At 36.4% G+C, this 15,287-nt stretch overlaps 1 protein-coding gene across 1 annotated transcript; it reads left to right on the top strand.

Moving 5' to 3' along the window:
• Window positions 1-3,930: 3,930 nt before the first annotated feature.
• On the top strand, window positions 3,931-12,339 carry LOC113288949 (vacuolar protein sorting-associated protein 35B-like). Its single transcript, XM_026538107.1, has 23 exons — window positions 3,931-4,138; window positions 4,241-4,337; window positions 4,474-4,597; window positions 5,283-5,468; window positions 5,965-6,052; window positions 6,652-6,708; window positions 6,863-6,952; window positions 7,067-7,189; window positions 7,872-7,946; window positions 8,267-8,326; window positions 8,828-8,944; window positions 9,061-9,300; window positions 9,385-9,450; window positions 9,932-10,021; window positions 10,203-10,292; window positions 10,457-10,546; window positions 10,725-10,793; window positions 10,895-10,975; window positions 11,125-11,232; window positions 11,307-11,410; window positions 11,506-11,619; window positions 11,704-11,908; window positions 12,049-12,339. The coding sequence occupies exons 1-23, from the start codon at window positions 4,046-4,048 to the stop codon at window positions 12,115-12,117; spliced, it is 2,436 nt and encodes an 811-aa protein (XP_026393892.1). The 5' UTR covers window positions 3,931-4,045; the 3' UTR covers window positions 12,118-12,339.
• The last annotated feature ends 2,948 nt before the right edge of the window (window positions 12,340-15,287 follow it).

Below are 15,287 nucleotides of genomic sequence, written 5' to 3'. Positions count from 1 at the left end.
TTATTTTCTTTACATAATTTATAGATTTTTTTTCGATTGATAAGAAAGTTGATAACCTTTGATCATGGCTGCCAATCGGGGGTATCAATTTTGTTGGGGGTGTACCAATATCTAAATTAAGACAAAACATCCTCAATCCTTGGATTGGCACACCACAAGAAATTTGGTAGCCTATTTGCGATGCCATTTGATATCATTGAGCTTATTTTTCTTAAAACTATAAAACCCAGAATTGATTGTATTCCGCAAGAGAAGTGGGAATCACCTGACAAGCCGTGGATTAAGCTGAGTACCGATGCAACTTTCCTCTCCAGTGCTGGTGCTTGTGCTGTAGTGACAAGGAATGCTGAAGCAAAATTTGAAGGTGCTGGTAATTATGGTCACAAATGCCGATCCCATTTAGAAACTGAAACTAAAGCTATTCTGTTGGATTTAGACTTGACCGAGAAAAAGAGGATATCATCATCGAATATGATGGTGGAAAAGTTATCAAATTTCTTAATAACGAGACTGACCCGTACTTTTGGAAAATCAGGCCTTTAATGTCGTGGATCTGGAGAATAGCCAAACAAAGACATGTTCAAGTTCACTGAGAAAAGTGAAATGAACTTGCACATTCTCTAGAAAGTTTTTCCTTTAAAAACCAAGTCCATGTGTGGTGATTATCTATTTATTTATTTTTTATCGTGAAAATATGATTAATTATATTGAAGTATAAATAACCTGGCTAAATTGAGGCCTATACCACTTAATTGGGGCCTATAGCTAGATGACAAAAAAGGTCACTAGAAATCACTTCACACCACCCCTTATCAATATAATTACCAAACTACCTATTTTACCCTTGATTAATTAGCACTAATCAATCGTATTAGGGGTTACTTTTGTTTTGGATGTAAGATTAACTAATTTTAGAGAGTTCATAAAAACATTAACATTTTGATTTTTTTTCGTAAACACCAATCAATAATCAGTTTACGTTCATTCGCTTGTAAACTGATTATGGATTAGTCTTTACGAATTAACAGAGGGCATCCATAATCGGTTAACTTTGACATGTTTTATAATCCGATTTGGAAATCGTATTTTACTTATGACATATATAAACTATGACATATATAAACCGATTGTTTCCTTTCATTACCAATTTTCATTCATTGCATTATTATTGTAGGATGCATTTAGCACATGCATCAAGCCTTTAAACCCCTAGGCGACCCTAGTGGACGATTTATAGTCTCATGAGGGTTTACATAGAGGTCTACCCACAAAACCTATACAAAAACTTCTAAAGCCATCAATCTTCCTCCGACGAAGACGATACCGCATCTAAGTAGTCCGGGTTATCCTCCGGGATTCTATCTGCCAAGAAGTGATATCTTGCATCAAAGGCGAATGCTTCACCATTTTCCCCCAAGTAGCGCGCTTTCACGACTTCGTGCTACAAAAACACAAAAACAAGCTTACATTTGTTATTGGTGTTTCATTGGAAGATAACACAATATGGGGTTCGTAAAAAGAACCACAGAATTACTTACAAATTGTGCAATGGACAAGTTGAAGGGGCGAGTGTTAAAAATCGGAGGTTGGGGAGCTAAAAAAGCAAGTATCGTATTTTCGATGACTAGGTGCCTTTCATGGACTTGTTGAACACTTCTTGCATTAGGATTTCCAAATTCTTGGATAAATTTGTTGTGTACTTTATCCCAAAAGGTTGTTGAATCCTCCCTTTCGGAGGATTGACGTATAAGTCGATTTTCCGCATACCATGCTTTCGTGATTGCCAAATCTTCCGAGGAGTCGAATGATGTCATTTCTTGTATGTATATGTTTGAAATTAGTAGTTTTGGAGTATATGGAGTGAGGGGGAATAAAATGATCAATTTTGGGACAAATGGGGTCCAAGGGTGAGGTCTCTATTTATAGAAAAATTCCCAAACGGCTATTTTTTTTGAAAAACATGAAATAATTTGAAATAATCAGTCGAAGGACCATAAAATCCGATTTTGTTTATATGCCACAAGGAATCGGTCTTTCTTGCGACCAAAGTAAACCGATTAGAGTCATTTTAAAGTTTGAATTTTCACCGACACCAATCGGTTTATATATTTCCATATGTGATCCGATTCTAGCTTGGCTTAAAACATCCAGAAAGAATGGCTTGCACAATCGGTTTATAATAACATATCGAGTAAACCGATTGTTGGCATGTCAACCTAGAATTATCGAGCAACACATAATTATAATTAAAACTTCAAGTGCATCAAGTTCAATACAGATATCATCCAAAATACAAATCTCCTACTTCTTGTTAAGAACTTAAAATAACCACAAGTCTTATAAACCTAAACTTTTAAAATCTAAAACTTAAACATAAAAACTTAAACAACGGGAGCATTTGCAGCACCACCATCAGCAGGAGCACCAGCATCACCACCATCAGGAGCACCAGCTTGTACTTGAGCCATTAGTTCCCACATACCTTCCATTTCTGCATGGATCTCCCTCTGAGATGAAATCATGTTTCTCCTCATCCTGGCGAACGTCATGACCTCAATAAGCTCTTCAAGTGAAAGCTTATCAATCAATGTGAGGGCTTGTTCAAGACGGGTTTCAGCTCCGAAAGAAAACTTATATAGGTTCCTCACTGGAACTCTTTGTGGTTTCCTCAGAATATCCTCCAAGGTTAAATCTCGATTGTGAAATGGTAGGTGTCCGAAGTCCATTCTACACAAAAAATAAACAAAAATCAAGTAAGAAATCGGTACATAAGGAAAAATATGTAGCCCGATTCTGAAGAGACTCCAAAAATTATGTGGTACATGTATAAAATCCGATTGTGGAAAGGAAGATGAAAAGACAATATTAATCGGATTGTACATATTACATATATAAACCGATTCTGGCGAAGTATTTTCATATTTCATTTCTAAGCCAGAATCGGTTGATGTTAATCTTTATGTAAACCAATTATTCTGCATGCTCTTCATGTCGAAAACAAAACCCAGAATCGGTTTATTCGATAGGTCAATAAAAACCGATTCTAGGTGTAATCAGAGTTTTGATTTGTTAAAAACGATGATTTAAAGATGTAGATCAATAGGATAAGAAGATGAGTTGATGGAGATTTACCTTCTTCTTGGTTGGATCGAAGATCGTCGGAGAAGAGGATGAAAAAAAATTGATTAGGGTTTTGAGAATTTGGAAAGTTTACGATGGAAATAGAAAGTTTTTTTAGGTTTAGGTTTAGTTTTTTTATTTTGGATTTACTGAAAATGAAAAGACTAGAATTTATACGAGAGAGTTTTAGAATTTATAAATTTACATAGAATTGATATTAATCTATGTAATATCCTTGTTTTTAAAATTTGATAGGCCCCAATTAATTGATATAGGCCCTAATTTAGCCAGGATAAATACAGATTATTACACGGAGATACAACTTTCAAATGAAACATGAAAGAATAACGATATTACATAGAAAACCCATAAAATAACTTTTATAAACAACAAGATTAGGAATCACAACAGACACAATCTCAACAAATCCTGTTACAAACTACACAAATGTCCAAATGACAGGAAAATTGCCTTAGATATCTAGCTGTAAATTCTAATTAAAATACACATTTTATATTTGCCTCTTTTTATGTCAGAGAGGGTTGTCATTTTAGGTTTTTGTGTTGTGAAGAAAAGAAAAAAAATAGACAGATAAATTTTTACACTTTAAAAAATCCTTGAAGGAAAACAAAAACAAAAAATGGTTTGGTTGTAGACTTGTTTTCACACAGTAGTTAAAAGAATGTTGGGCCAAAAACAAGGATGGGCTCTGTCATTAGCTCAGTCCGTCCCTAAGACACCCGCAATTAACGTTAAACACACCCAGGAAGAATCGAGTGAGATACACCCCACCAGACACCATGAACTGAAAGGCAGTTGAGGTCAGAAACAGAGAAACAAAACTCGATATAGGTCAAAATACACGAAGATCTCAATTTTCATCGTCATCATCACCATCTCAGAAAAACCAAGAGAGCAGAAAACAATGATCGGAGACGGAATCGAAGATGAAGAGAAATGGTTAGCTGAAGGAATTGCAGGTCTTCAGCAAAATGCCTTTTACATGCATCGAGCCCTGGTGATGATTAAATTCAATTCAATCCATTCTTCAAAAACCCTAATTCACAAATCCCTAATTCTTTAACATTAATTTTAATTTCATTTCGTTTCCTTTTTTCAGGATTCGAATAATTTGAGAGATGCGTTGAAATATTCTGCTCAGATGTTATCTGAGCTTCGTACATCAAGGCTTTCACCTCATAAATACTATGAGCTTTGTAATTATTCTATTATCTCTTTCTGGGTCTGTTGATCGATCATGGATCGTATAGATCTGATGAATTGAATTTGAAGTTGGATTCTGGAATGTGAGATTTTATTGACTGTTTTTTTTTCTTTTTGGGCGATGAGTAGATATGCGAGCTTTTGATGAGTTAAGGAAGTTGGAGATGTTCTTCAAGGAGGAGACAAAGCGTGGTTGCTCTGTTATCGATTTGTATGAGCTTGTACAACATGCTGGCAACATTTTACCTAGACTGTAAGTTTGAATTATTGAGGAAAAGCAGAAGAAATTTATCTCATTTTTGCAATTACTATTGTTTATCGTCACTTATATTACCGGCATTGTCGTTGGCAATGAAATTATCTACATTTGGTGTGATGTGAGAAATCTTTTGGGTTTCACTACCTTGCACAAACTGTTAGGGTTTTATAGAGAATAAGAAATGTGCTGGGTCTGTTGGAGAATGTAACTTGAGTTTTCTTGAAGCCTATACAATTATGGTCCTACCTACAGAAGTCAGTGATTTCAATTAAGAATGGCAAAGCTTATGTAAGAAATAATGCTATTGGGGCTAGCTCAAATTGACTGTGTTTTTGTTTTGTTAGTTATTGTGGTAGCCTGCTGTTAATTAGCGACAATGAATCCATCACTTGTTGTTCCTTTAGTTCCTAAGTAGTTTAAACAGTTCAATGCCTGACAAGACTACTTCTCTCCTTAAAGCAACTAGATTTTCTCTTAACAGACAAATAATGAATAGAGCTGTGAAGTGAGCGGCCATTTTGATTGCCTGTATGTTCCTGTCTGCTGAATGATTACTTCCATAAATTTTTGTAATTTATGCCGTCATTCATGGCAAATGTATATAGTTTCTGAATCAGCAGCACGCCTCGTACTTTTTTGTTCGGTTTCTGAATTGGAAAATTCTACTGTTGGTTGTCAGGTATCTCCTCTGTACAGTAGGATCAGTGTACATAAAATCGAAGGAAGCTCCTGCCAAGGATGTTCTCAAGGACCTTGTAGAAATGTGTCGTGGAATTCAACATCCTGTACGTGGGTTATTTCTACGAAGCTACCTTTCCCAAGTTAGTAGGGACAAGTTACCTGACATTGGTTCTGAGTATGAAGGGTATGTATATCCCTTTCAGATTTATGCATGAAACATAGTTTATGCGTTAAAAATGCTTAGTTACATACTCTCAAATAGTGCTGCCTAGTACTACATTGATTACATGTATTCGACAAAGCTTGTGCTTTAGAGTAGTAAGGTTTTAATTGAAAAGAGACTATTACCATGAGGGCTACAGGTTACGAAAACAGGGTAATATCATTCGCTGTAACCTAGTTGTCGGACTTCCTGTTTTTGTGAAGAAGTGAATCATTCAGCAAGTCTTACTCCATTGCATTGCAACCTCCATAATAGCAGTATTGTTCAAAATGTTTGTGTGTTTGTTTTTGCTCTTTTTGATGGATATTAGCCTTCATTTCTGTTGGGTAATCTCTTAGTTTACTCTTAACTTATTTTTTCTGTTTCCCTGATATTTGTTTGATGAAGCTGTTACCCTCTTGCTAAAACAGTTGACCTGTTGTTTTTGCTTTTTAAAACTGCTGTTTTCTTCTTGCAGTGATGCTGATACTGTCATGGATGCTGTTGAGTTTGTGCTTCAAAATTTTACTGAGATGAATAAACTTTGGGTCCGGATGCAGCATCAGGTTTGTTGGGACGTGAACTATTCGCTTCTCTAGTGTTCAGACATGCATTATATCTACCAACCATAGATAATTAGTGTGCGACAGTGAGTTGCTCTGAATTACTGGTCAGCGCGGTTGTGTGAATCAGGCTGTGTCCAGACTCAATGCATATGCTGGTTTTGTGTGTTAGTGGGTTATGGGGGTTTGACAAAGTGAGAAAGAAGGAAAGGACCCACCATCCCTTCTGCCTTTGCCAAAGTTGTTATACCGTATACATCTTTTTTTCTTTCTTTATCGTCATTCTTATTTATTTCTCACTCTGTCTGAGATCAACCTCAGATGTGAGATCGGGTCTGAAACAAGACCTTATGATTCTCTGGAGTATCTAGTTGGAGTCTGAGGGATTATTCGACATCTATTTGGTTCCAGTCACTTGTTGGCTCTGGACCTAGTAGCACCTGATCCCTAGTTTAAGAACATAGATCCCCAAACCCGAGTGTCGTAAAGGTAAAACAAATCATGAGGGCATGATTTTTGGTCATGCAGGTGTTACTGCTTATGAATTCATACTCTTAGGTGACTCTGAGTTGAAGATTGCAATCGCGCTTTCTGGTCTGCAGGGACCTGCCAGGGAAAAGGAGAAGCGGGAAAAAGAAAGGAACGAGCTTCGGGATCTGGTAATATCATTAACCTGAAATTAATTCTAATTACTCTATTTATTATAACATTTTTGAACATATACTATTATTCAGGACTTCTCAAAATAACTGGATAATGCTCTGATAACAATAGTTATAAGGTTAGGACTGACATCTAACTGGTTTTCTTTAGGTTGGGAAAAACTTACATGTCCTCAGTCAAATAGAGGGTGTGGACCTTGATATGTATAAAGATACTGTGCTTCCTAGAATCCTGGAGCAGGTAGTCTTTATTTACCTCTTTTATTCTGCTTTTATATTTTTATTTTCTACCCCTGGTGCAGCCTATTGCATTATCGCATCTGAACTTAGACTTCCCTTTATCTGAATTCTATAGGTTGTCAATTGTAAAGATGAGATTGCCCAGTATTATCTAATGGATTGCATTATCCAAGTCTTCCCAGATGAGTACCACTTGCAGACGTTAGAGACATTATTGGGTTCCTGCCCTCAACTTCAGGTCTGTTATGTGTTATCCATGGACCATGGCTCTTATATTTATTTTGAAGAGTTGATCTTTTCCTTTCTGAAAACGTATTTATCTGAAATGCTCTTCTGGAAGCATCTTTTACGACACACTATGACGATAATGCAATCAAGTTTGTTATCCTGAAACTCGATATTTTTTGTTTCTGATCTTGGCATTGAGGTTGGGTTTATTATTGTGTACTTGACCTTTTTCGCTTGCTTATTGTACCGATCAACCTTCATCATAAAAGCAGAATTAGATTGTATTGTCAAATGAAAGTGGATCCTGTGATACTGCACTTAAACCCTTCTTAAACCATTTAAATTCCGCTGACAAGAAGTGTAAAACATATCATGTGGATGCAGTTTCTATAAGATTAAATGTGTTGACCACGTAACTCTAAATAGCCTATTTAAGAATATTAATGAATGACCTTTCAACAAGTTTGGAAGTTCTTTAGCTTTGTATCCTTGAACTGTCAGCATGAATTACCCAGTAGAGAAAATTATAAGATGTCGGCAAGCATTTCTTTTTCGCTAATGATTGTGATATGGAGGTGGAGTAAACACTAAACAGTTCTGATATTTTCAAAAAAAAAAATTGTAATATTTAATATTTTTTTGCAATATATTATTATCACATTGGCTCATTATACCCTTTTTGTTCTTTTTAGGCTACAGTTGACATCAAGACAGTGCTATCTCAGTTGATGGATAGGTTATCTAACTATGCTGCTTCAAGTGGGGAGGTGGGTTAACATCGGAAAATTTTGCGAATGGACCAAAAGTCGAACTTGCATAGCTTTTATTTTTAATGCACTTATATTCTCTCTTTAGGAAAAGAGGACAACATTAGGAAATTTTCTATGCACCTTTCACTGTACATATTAAAACTAGAGGTAAGCACACTGAAAGGTGCAGAATAATTTACACCTCATGGTCCTATGTTTTACTGAGAAAATATGTGTAAAAATTCTTTGGATATTTGCTCATTTAGCGTTATTCTATATTTTAACATAATTCCTTCTCTTGAGTTTTCTGTTGTGATTCTTATCATCTTTCACTGCAGGCGCTACCTGAATTTTTACAAGTAGAGGCTTTTGCTAAACTGAGCAACTCAATAGGAAAGGTAAATCTGTCTCATTAATATCATTTTGCAAAAACCTAACTTGAGTTTTAACTGCATACCGCAGGTTGGTCGTTTTTGTTTGGTATCTTTTAGGATCGCTAGGTAAAATGTAAAACTTCACTTCGAGTATAGAGCATGTATAGTTACTCATGAGTCATGACATACACTATATGTTGGTTCTAAGATAAAATGCCCAAGGTTCAGCAGTAACACCTCGCAACATAGCTAACTCTCTTTTTCTTCCGTGAAGCCCTTATATATCTTTAAATGCGTACTCCTGTAATGTCGTTAGTTACAATGAGAGAACACACATAGAATTTGTTAGAGCAACATAAAGATGTTGCCTGCATTGTTTTCAACTTTGAAGTTCTTGACTTCTGTCCCATCAATGATACCCTTAACTGTATTCCTTTTACTGTTCCTTCAAAAACAATTTTATTTAATATGAGCAGTCAATCTTGAACAGTATGAAACGAATAATTTTCCATGTTACCTTGACAGGTCATAGAAGCACAGGTGGACATGCCTGTGGTTGGAGCTATTAGCTTATATGTTTCTCTTCTTACTTTTACTCTGCGTGTTCATCCTGATCGGCTTGATTATGTGGATCAAGTATTGGTAAGGTTCTTCTCCGAAAGTTACTCTCTAATATGCCCATTGTGTGCTTAATCCTTTAATCAAATATTGTAGATAATCAAAAACTTATTTTGTTTCCATTTATATTTCTTTTTCAGTCTGCATGTGTTAAAAAACTCTCGAGCAAGGCTAAATTGGAGGACAGCAGAGCAACAAAACAAATTGTTGCACTTTTGAGTGCTCCCCTGGAGAAATACAATGATATTGGCATTGCACTAAAGCTTTCCAACTATCCCCGTGTCATGGATCACCTAGATAGTGCAACCAATAAAGTCATGGCAGTGGTTATCATACAAAGCATCATGAAGAACAACACTTGCATTTCAACTGCTGATAAAGTATGCCACTTTTCAGTATTTGTATTTCTTGTATGAAACTATCAGTATGTTCCAAATTAACATCATGCCCGTCTGTTTTTGTAGGTTGATGCATTGTTTGAATTGATAAAGGGGCTTATAAAGGATTTGGATGGGACCCCTGTGGAAGAGGTGATTATTCCAAATTTCAGTAAATAAGAATATTATACTCCCTCTTTATGAAGTGATGCTTTAGTGTTTCTATTATATTAGTATCAAAATAAGTAAAAATTTTACTTTTTTTCTCCAAAATTTTCGATTACATTCTTACATGTTATCTTGGAACCATAACTTTTTTTGGAAGTATTACTGGCATTTAGCTTATGACGACTTTTATTATCAAGGGTACAAATGGAAAATAATAACACCTCACATCATTTCTTAAACTGTGTGCAAAACCCTAAAGTATCACTTATATGATACAGAGGGAGTGTAATCTCTAATGATATCCAATGATGATTGAGTATTCACTTGCTTCCAGACATAGAGAACTTGCTTTCATGTCATCTCCTACAACCTACACTCCTGCTTTTCTTCTCTGTAGAAATTCATGTTTTTTATATTCTGGTGATTGTTTCATGTCACGCTTACTGTATTTCCCTCTTCGTGTTAGCTTGATGAGGAGGATTTCAAGGAGGAGCAAAGTTCGGTTGCTCGTCTCATTCACATGCTGCACAATGATGACCCTGAAGAGATGTTGAAGGTAATTTATGATTAGAAGTTTGTGAAATCATGTTCGTTAATGATGTGTCAGTTCTGACAACCTTCAATATCAGAAATGATTATGAGATTGCTTATCGAGTTCAAGTGTACAGAAATGTTTGAACACTTCAATTTATTTTATTCTATATCTTGATAATGACTCATTGACTGGTGGGTTTCAGATCATATGTACTGTTAAGAAGCATATACTGACTGGAGGACCACAACGGCTTCCTTTTACTGTTCCCCCTCTAATATTTTCTGCACTCAAGGTTGGTTCTGCTTTTATCTAATTATGCAATATCATGTTACTGACATGATGCAGTTGGTTTATTGGTTTTAAAATTTATGCTCGACGTGAGTTGGGTGCAATACCACTTGTATCCTTAGACATGCTTTTCTTTGTAGGGTTAATGTAAACTTTACTGATGTGCAGTTGGTCAGGCGGTTGCAAGGTCAGGATGGGGATGTAGTTGGAGAAGATCAGGCAGCAACACCTAAGAAAATCTTTCAGCTCTTGCATCAGGTAATTTTTGTCTTGCGAGATTGGAATTTCTTTGGTTGTATCATGTGTACGAACGATATTTTGATCTTTGACCGCTGCTCTGGACAACAATTGATCATATATTGCAGTTGTAGGAGATGTGACTGAATCTGATAAATTTGTTAGTGCATTTAATAATGTTGCTCACTTTGTGCTTCAGACAATCGAGGCTCTATTATCTGTCCCAGCTCCAGAACTGGCTTTAAGATTGTACTTGCAATGCGCAGAGGTATATTGTAGGTTTTAAACTATCATTTTCATTTTCAGGAAGGAGTAAACCATCAGCTGGACTCATGTGTTACCATTGATTTCTTTTTTATATATTTGCAGGCTGCGAATGACTGTGATCTTGAACCTGTTGCGTATGAGTTTTTCACTCAAGCATTCATACTATATGAAGAAGAAGTTGCGGTAATAAACAGGAGATCTTTGGTCGAAATGCTCATATTTTTTTCAGTTAGACAATTCAGTTCTAAAGTAGTTGTCGTCTTACATTACTCTTTTTCCAGATTTTTGTAATGCCGTCAATTCATGCTGAAGTTTATGTATTTGTTTCTTAGGATTCAAAGGCCCAGGTGACTGCAATACATCTCATAATTGGAACTCTTCAAAGGATGAACGTATTTGGCGTTGAGAATAAGGATACTCTGACACATAAAGCAACTGGGGTAAACAATCATACTAGAATATATAGCTGTCTGTTTCCGCGTATGTTACTAATACTTCTGATGATGCTTTACAGTATTCCGCAAAGCTTTTAAAGAAGCCTGACCAGTGCAGAGCTGTTTATGCGTGTTCGCATCTCTTTTGGCTAGATGATCAAGAAGGTTTGAAGGATGGAGAAAGGTGCAGTACCTATGCCATTATCTTTTACTCTATACGATAAGTCTGCATTCTATAATCATCTGTTGAACATGCAATTCATTCTTCTCTCATTTCAGGGTCCTGCTTTGCTTAAAGCGTGCACTAAGAATTGCAAATGCTGCACAACAGATGGCGAGCGCTACACGTGGTAGCGGTGGACCAGTCACGCTTTTTGTTGAAATATTGAACAAGTCAGTATTATGAAGCTGAGCTAGCAGATTTGCATCTTTTTTGCTTTTGTTTTCTTAGTTTCCTCACCTTCTTGTAATTTGCAGGTACCTGTACTTTTTCGAGAAAGGAAACCCTCAAATCACCAGCACTGCAATCCAGGGTTTGGTTGAATTAATCAATACAGAGATGCAAAGCGATACAACAACATCAGATCCATCTGCTGATGCATTCTTTTCGAGCACACTACGGTACATCGAATTCCAGAAGCAAAAGGGTGGTACAATGGGTGAAAAGTATGAGCCAATCGAGGTGTGACATTGGGGGGCTATGTAGGGGCGACTCTTTCCTCACTAGTTCCACTTCCCTCTACCATTCTTTAGAACTTTTAATTGCCTTGATCTTTCGGTGAAACATCCATTTTAACACTAATTTCCTTGGTGCTGTTGAAGTTTGATAATATCGTGCTCTTTTGGAAGGCCACAATTATCTCTGCAACCAGCCGCAGTTTGTGCATTTGAGTACCCCAGCTGGGCGAATATAGGGTGTAGTGGCTTAGCAAAACAAAATGGTAAATTGTAATTAAAAGTTTCGAATGAATGTAAAATTCAACTTTGTGCGACTTCTTTCTCCTGGTTGTGTGTACACTATAGTTTAAGCTCTCAAATGAAGTACATATGTATTTGAGTGGGTGTGGCTCATATATTTTCTTTCCTGTTTAACTATTTCGGTTACGGCAAGTATGACTCAAAATTGGCTCAAATTATCAGCCTGACAGTTTAAGGACCTACGGAAGCCTTGTGGGAGAGAAAATGTCTAAGGTGCTCTTTAGCCCGCCAATTTACTAGTACTTCCCCTCCAAGCCTTTTTTTATTTTTTATTTTATTTTTAAGAACTCAAATTGGTGTTACAGTAATTCAAAACAGTTGCTTGGAACTGCAAACTAGATAGGTATTTCAGCCTGGTAAAAATTTCATTTAGCTCCGGTGGAAAGGCATCAGGCTTCAGCTCATCCACTGCAACATTGTCAACTGTGCTCTGGCCGGTTGACCCAACGATTTGCCATAAAATACAAGCAGCAGTGGTCCCACTTCATCTTCTTTGATACTAATATCACATTCGCCTAACCCCCTTAAACAAGTGAAAGATACCTAGAATGAGTTGTACTGTTCATGATCGGTTTTGGTTCGGTTTCTAGCCAAACCGAAACCAACATCGGTTTTTAAAAATCTAAACCAAACCAATCCATTAATCATTGGTTCGGTTTCTAAATGGTTCCAGCCGGGTTCGGTTTGTCCCAGTGGTTTTTGGTTAACCAATAGTTATGTCAAACGATTCAAACAAAAAAAAAGATACACAAATTTACAGATAAAAAAATCGTAGCTGCCGATAGTATTGGTTTACACAAATTTACAGACAAAAAAAATAAAAATAAAAAATATCAAGAATAGTTAAAGTTTACTCTAAATCTAGAGATTAAAAGAAGATATATAATATATCTTAATTTAGTTACTGATAAACAAAAAAGAATGAAGAAAGGAAGAAGAAAGTCGAGTAGCAGCAGTGACTGCTGTAGTTAGGGGTGGAGAAGGGAGGCGACTGAGAGAAGGAGAAAGAAAAAGAGGGAGAATATCATACTGAAATATTAGATTTAGGGTTTCTATATATCCTCTAAATCAATGGGTAAAATCTAATACTTGTTAATCAAGGTAGAAACTAAGTTTAAAAATTAATCGGTTTTCCAATGGTTTTTGGTTCGGTATTAGTGGTCAAACCAAACCAAAACCAACACTATCGGTTTTCCACTTTCTACACCATAACCAATCCATTAGTAAATGGTTCGGTTTGGTTTCTTCCTAATTGGTCTGGTTCGGTCCGGTTCCAGCGGAAAACCGAAACCATGTTCAGCCCTAGTTGTGTCCAATCCTGGGGGAAATAAGCATAACCAAGTAAATAACTGGCTCTCGCAATCATATAGGGAGTTCTTTCTTTTGCACCGGGGCGAGCAATACCAGCAACAAAGGTAAGGACTTTCTCACAAACCAAGGAAGTGTACTCAATTGGGTTAAATTGTTTCTTATACTCCAAGACATTTTAAGCCTATTTTCACCCGCTGGAGCTCGTGAAAATGGAGAGATACAGGTCCAGCTAAAGACATACCCGTAGCAGCAACTATTGGCTTACCACGCTCTATTTTCTCCGTGAACAAAGGAACTACAGCAATTTTGTGCACAACCACCATCCAATGGGGTTTTCCATGTAGAAGCCTGTCGCTATATTTCATCTTCCTATTGCTATATTTGCTGCCACCACTGGATTCAGCAAGACTAGATTTAGGTCGTTGAGATACTTTGGAAAGAATTGGATCATCACTGCCGCCACTCATCTTATGTGTAGAAAGCTGATATAATCCACTGCAAATAACCAGCGGATTTGTGCTGGTGGTGTTGGTGGTTCAGCCACTAAATTATACTCCAATAATACGGAGAAATCCTCAAGAATATTCAAAAAACACAAGGTTGGACTGTCCAGGTCTCTTTGAATGTTCGACCTAGGATTGTAATCCGAACCCGGATATTTACTTTTTGTAGCAAGCAGATATGAGCAAATTTAGGGCCATGAAGTCCAGTTTGAAATTGGCCACCCGACAACTTTGGGGTCATGAGGCACGTATCCGAAAGGCTCACCAAATTATTTAATCACGTTTCAGTCACAGACGGTAGATCACAAGGTAACTCACCGGTCACCAACTTGTTTTATCAAAGATTTTGGGTCAAAAGGTAATTGCCGGCAAAATATTTTATCCAGATTTTGAGCTACAGTTACCAGGTAAATTACAGGTCACTACCTAACTTTTCAGCCAAGTCAAAACCACATATTCCGGGTGACAATGTATATTATCCATATAACCATTATCTCCATTTTCATGCATGTGAACCTGTCAATTAGTAACATCAAGAAAAGGAGGAACAAAAACAGGAAATCACGTGTATCGAATTTCTACTGCAATTTTCGATTAAATCTTTCCTTTTTGCTTCTATTTTTAACTGTTTCATGTCTATTTTGAATTGATACTAATTTTAAGTTGGTTTTTGCAGGTTTTTTTTTAATTTTTTTTTTATCACTTTTGATTTTAAATTTCAACCATGTATTGCTAATCTTCTCCGGAATGTGTTTACAGTTAGTATTATCCCATATGATGTTTACCATGTTTGAAGTTGTGATTCAAGTGTTTGCAGCAGTTGTTATGATGCTTTTTGAAGCTACTGTGGTCTCACAGATTATCAAGTTCTATTGTCTGGGTTTCTTTCTCTGCCGATTCTCCTCAGTGACTCGGTGTGTTAACAAATACCGTGTTTGGAGGATTCTGAAAATTCAAAAAGTCCGTTACAAACAACTTTCTTTATTTTCACTCGTAATTATCGCTTCAATTTACAGCTGTGAATTCAACTCTCAGAAAACAACTTTCCTAAAATATGAAAACAAACCTTTCATACGATTATCTTTATCTCATGATTCTCGGTTGAATATCTATCAAAATTCAACTCAATCCCTTAATTCACTAGGGTTATTTCATTATAAATGTCAATTGAAAACTACATTATATTGTACCAATCAACTTTATCAATCTGATCAGAGGAAGATCAATCTTGTATCCACGGCGGAGGAAGGTGAAAAATCGGTTTCTGAT

This window comes from Papaver somniferum, chromosome 6, assembly GCF_003573695.1.
Source record: "Papaver somniferum cultivar HN1 chromosome 6, ASM357369v1, whole genome shotgun sequence".
NCBI lineage: Eukaryota > Viridiplantae > Streptophyta > Magnoliopsida > Ranunculales > Papaveraceae > Papaver > Papaver somniferum.
This window is presented reverse-complemented; position numbering and strand designations above follow the sequence as displayed.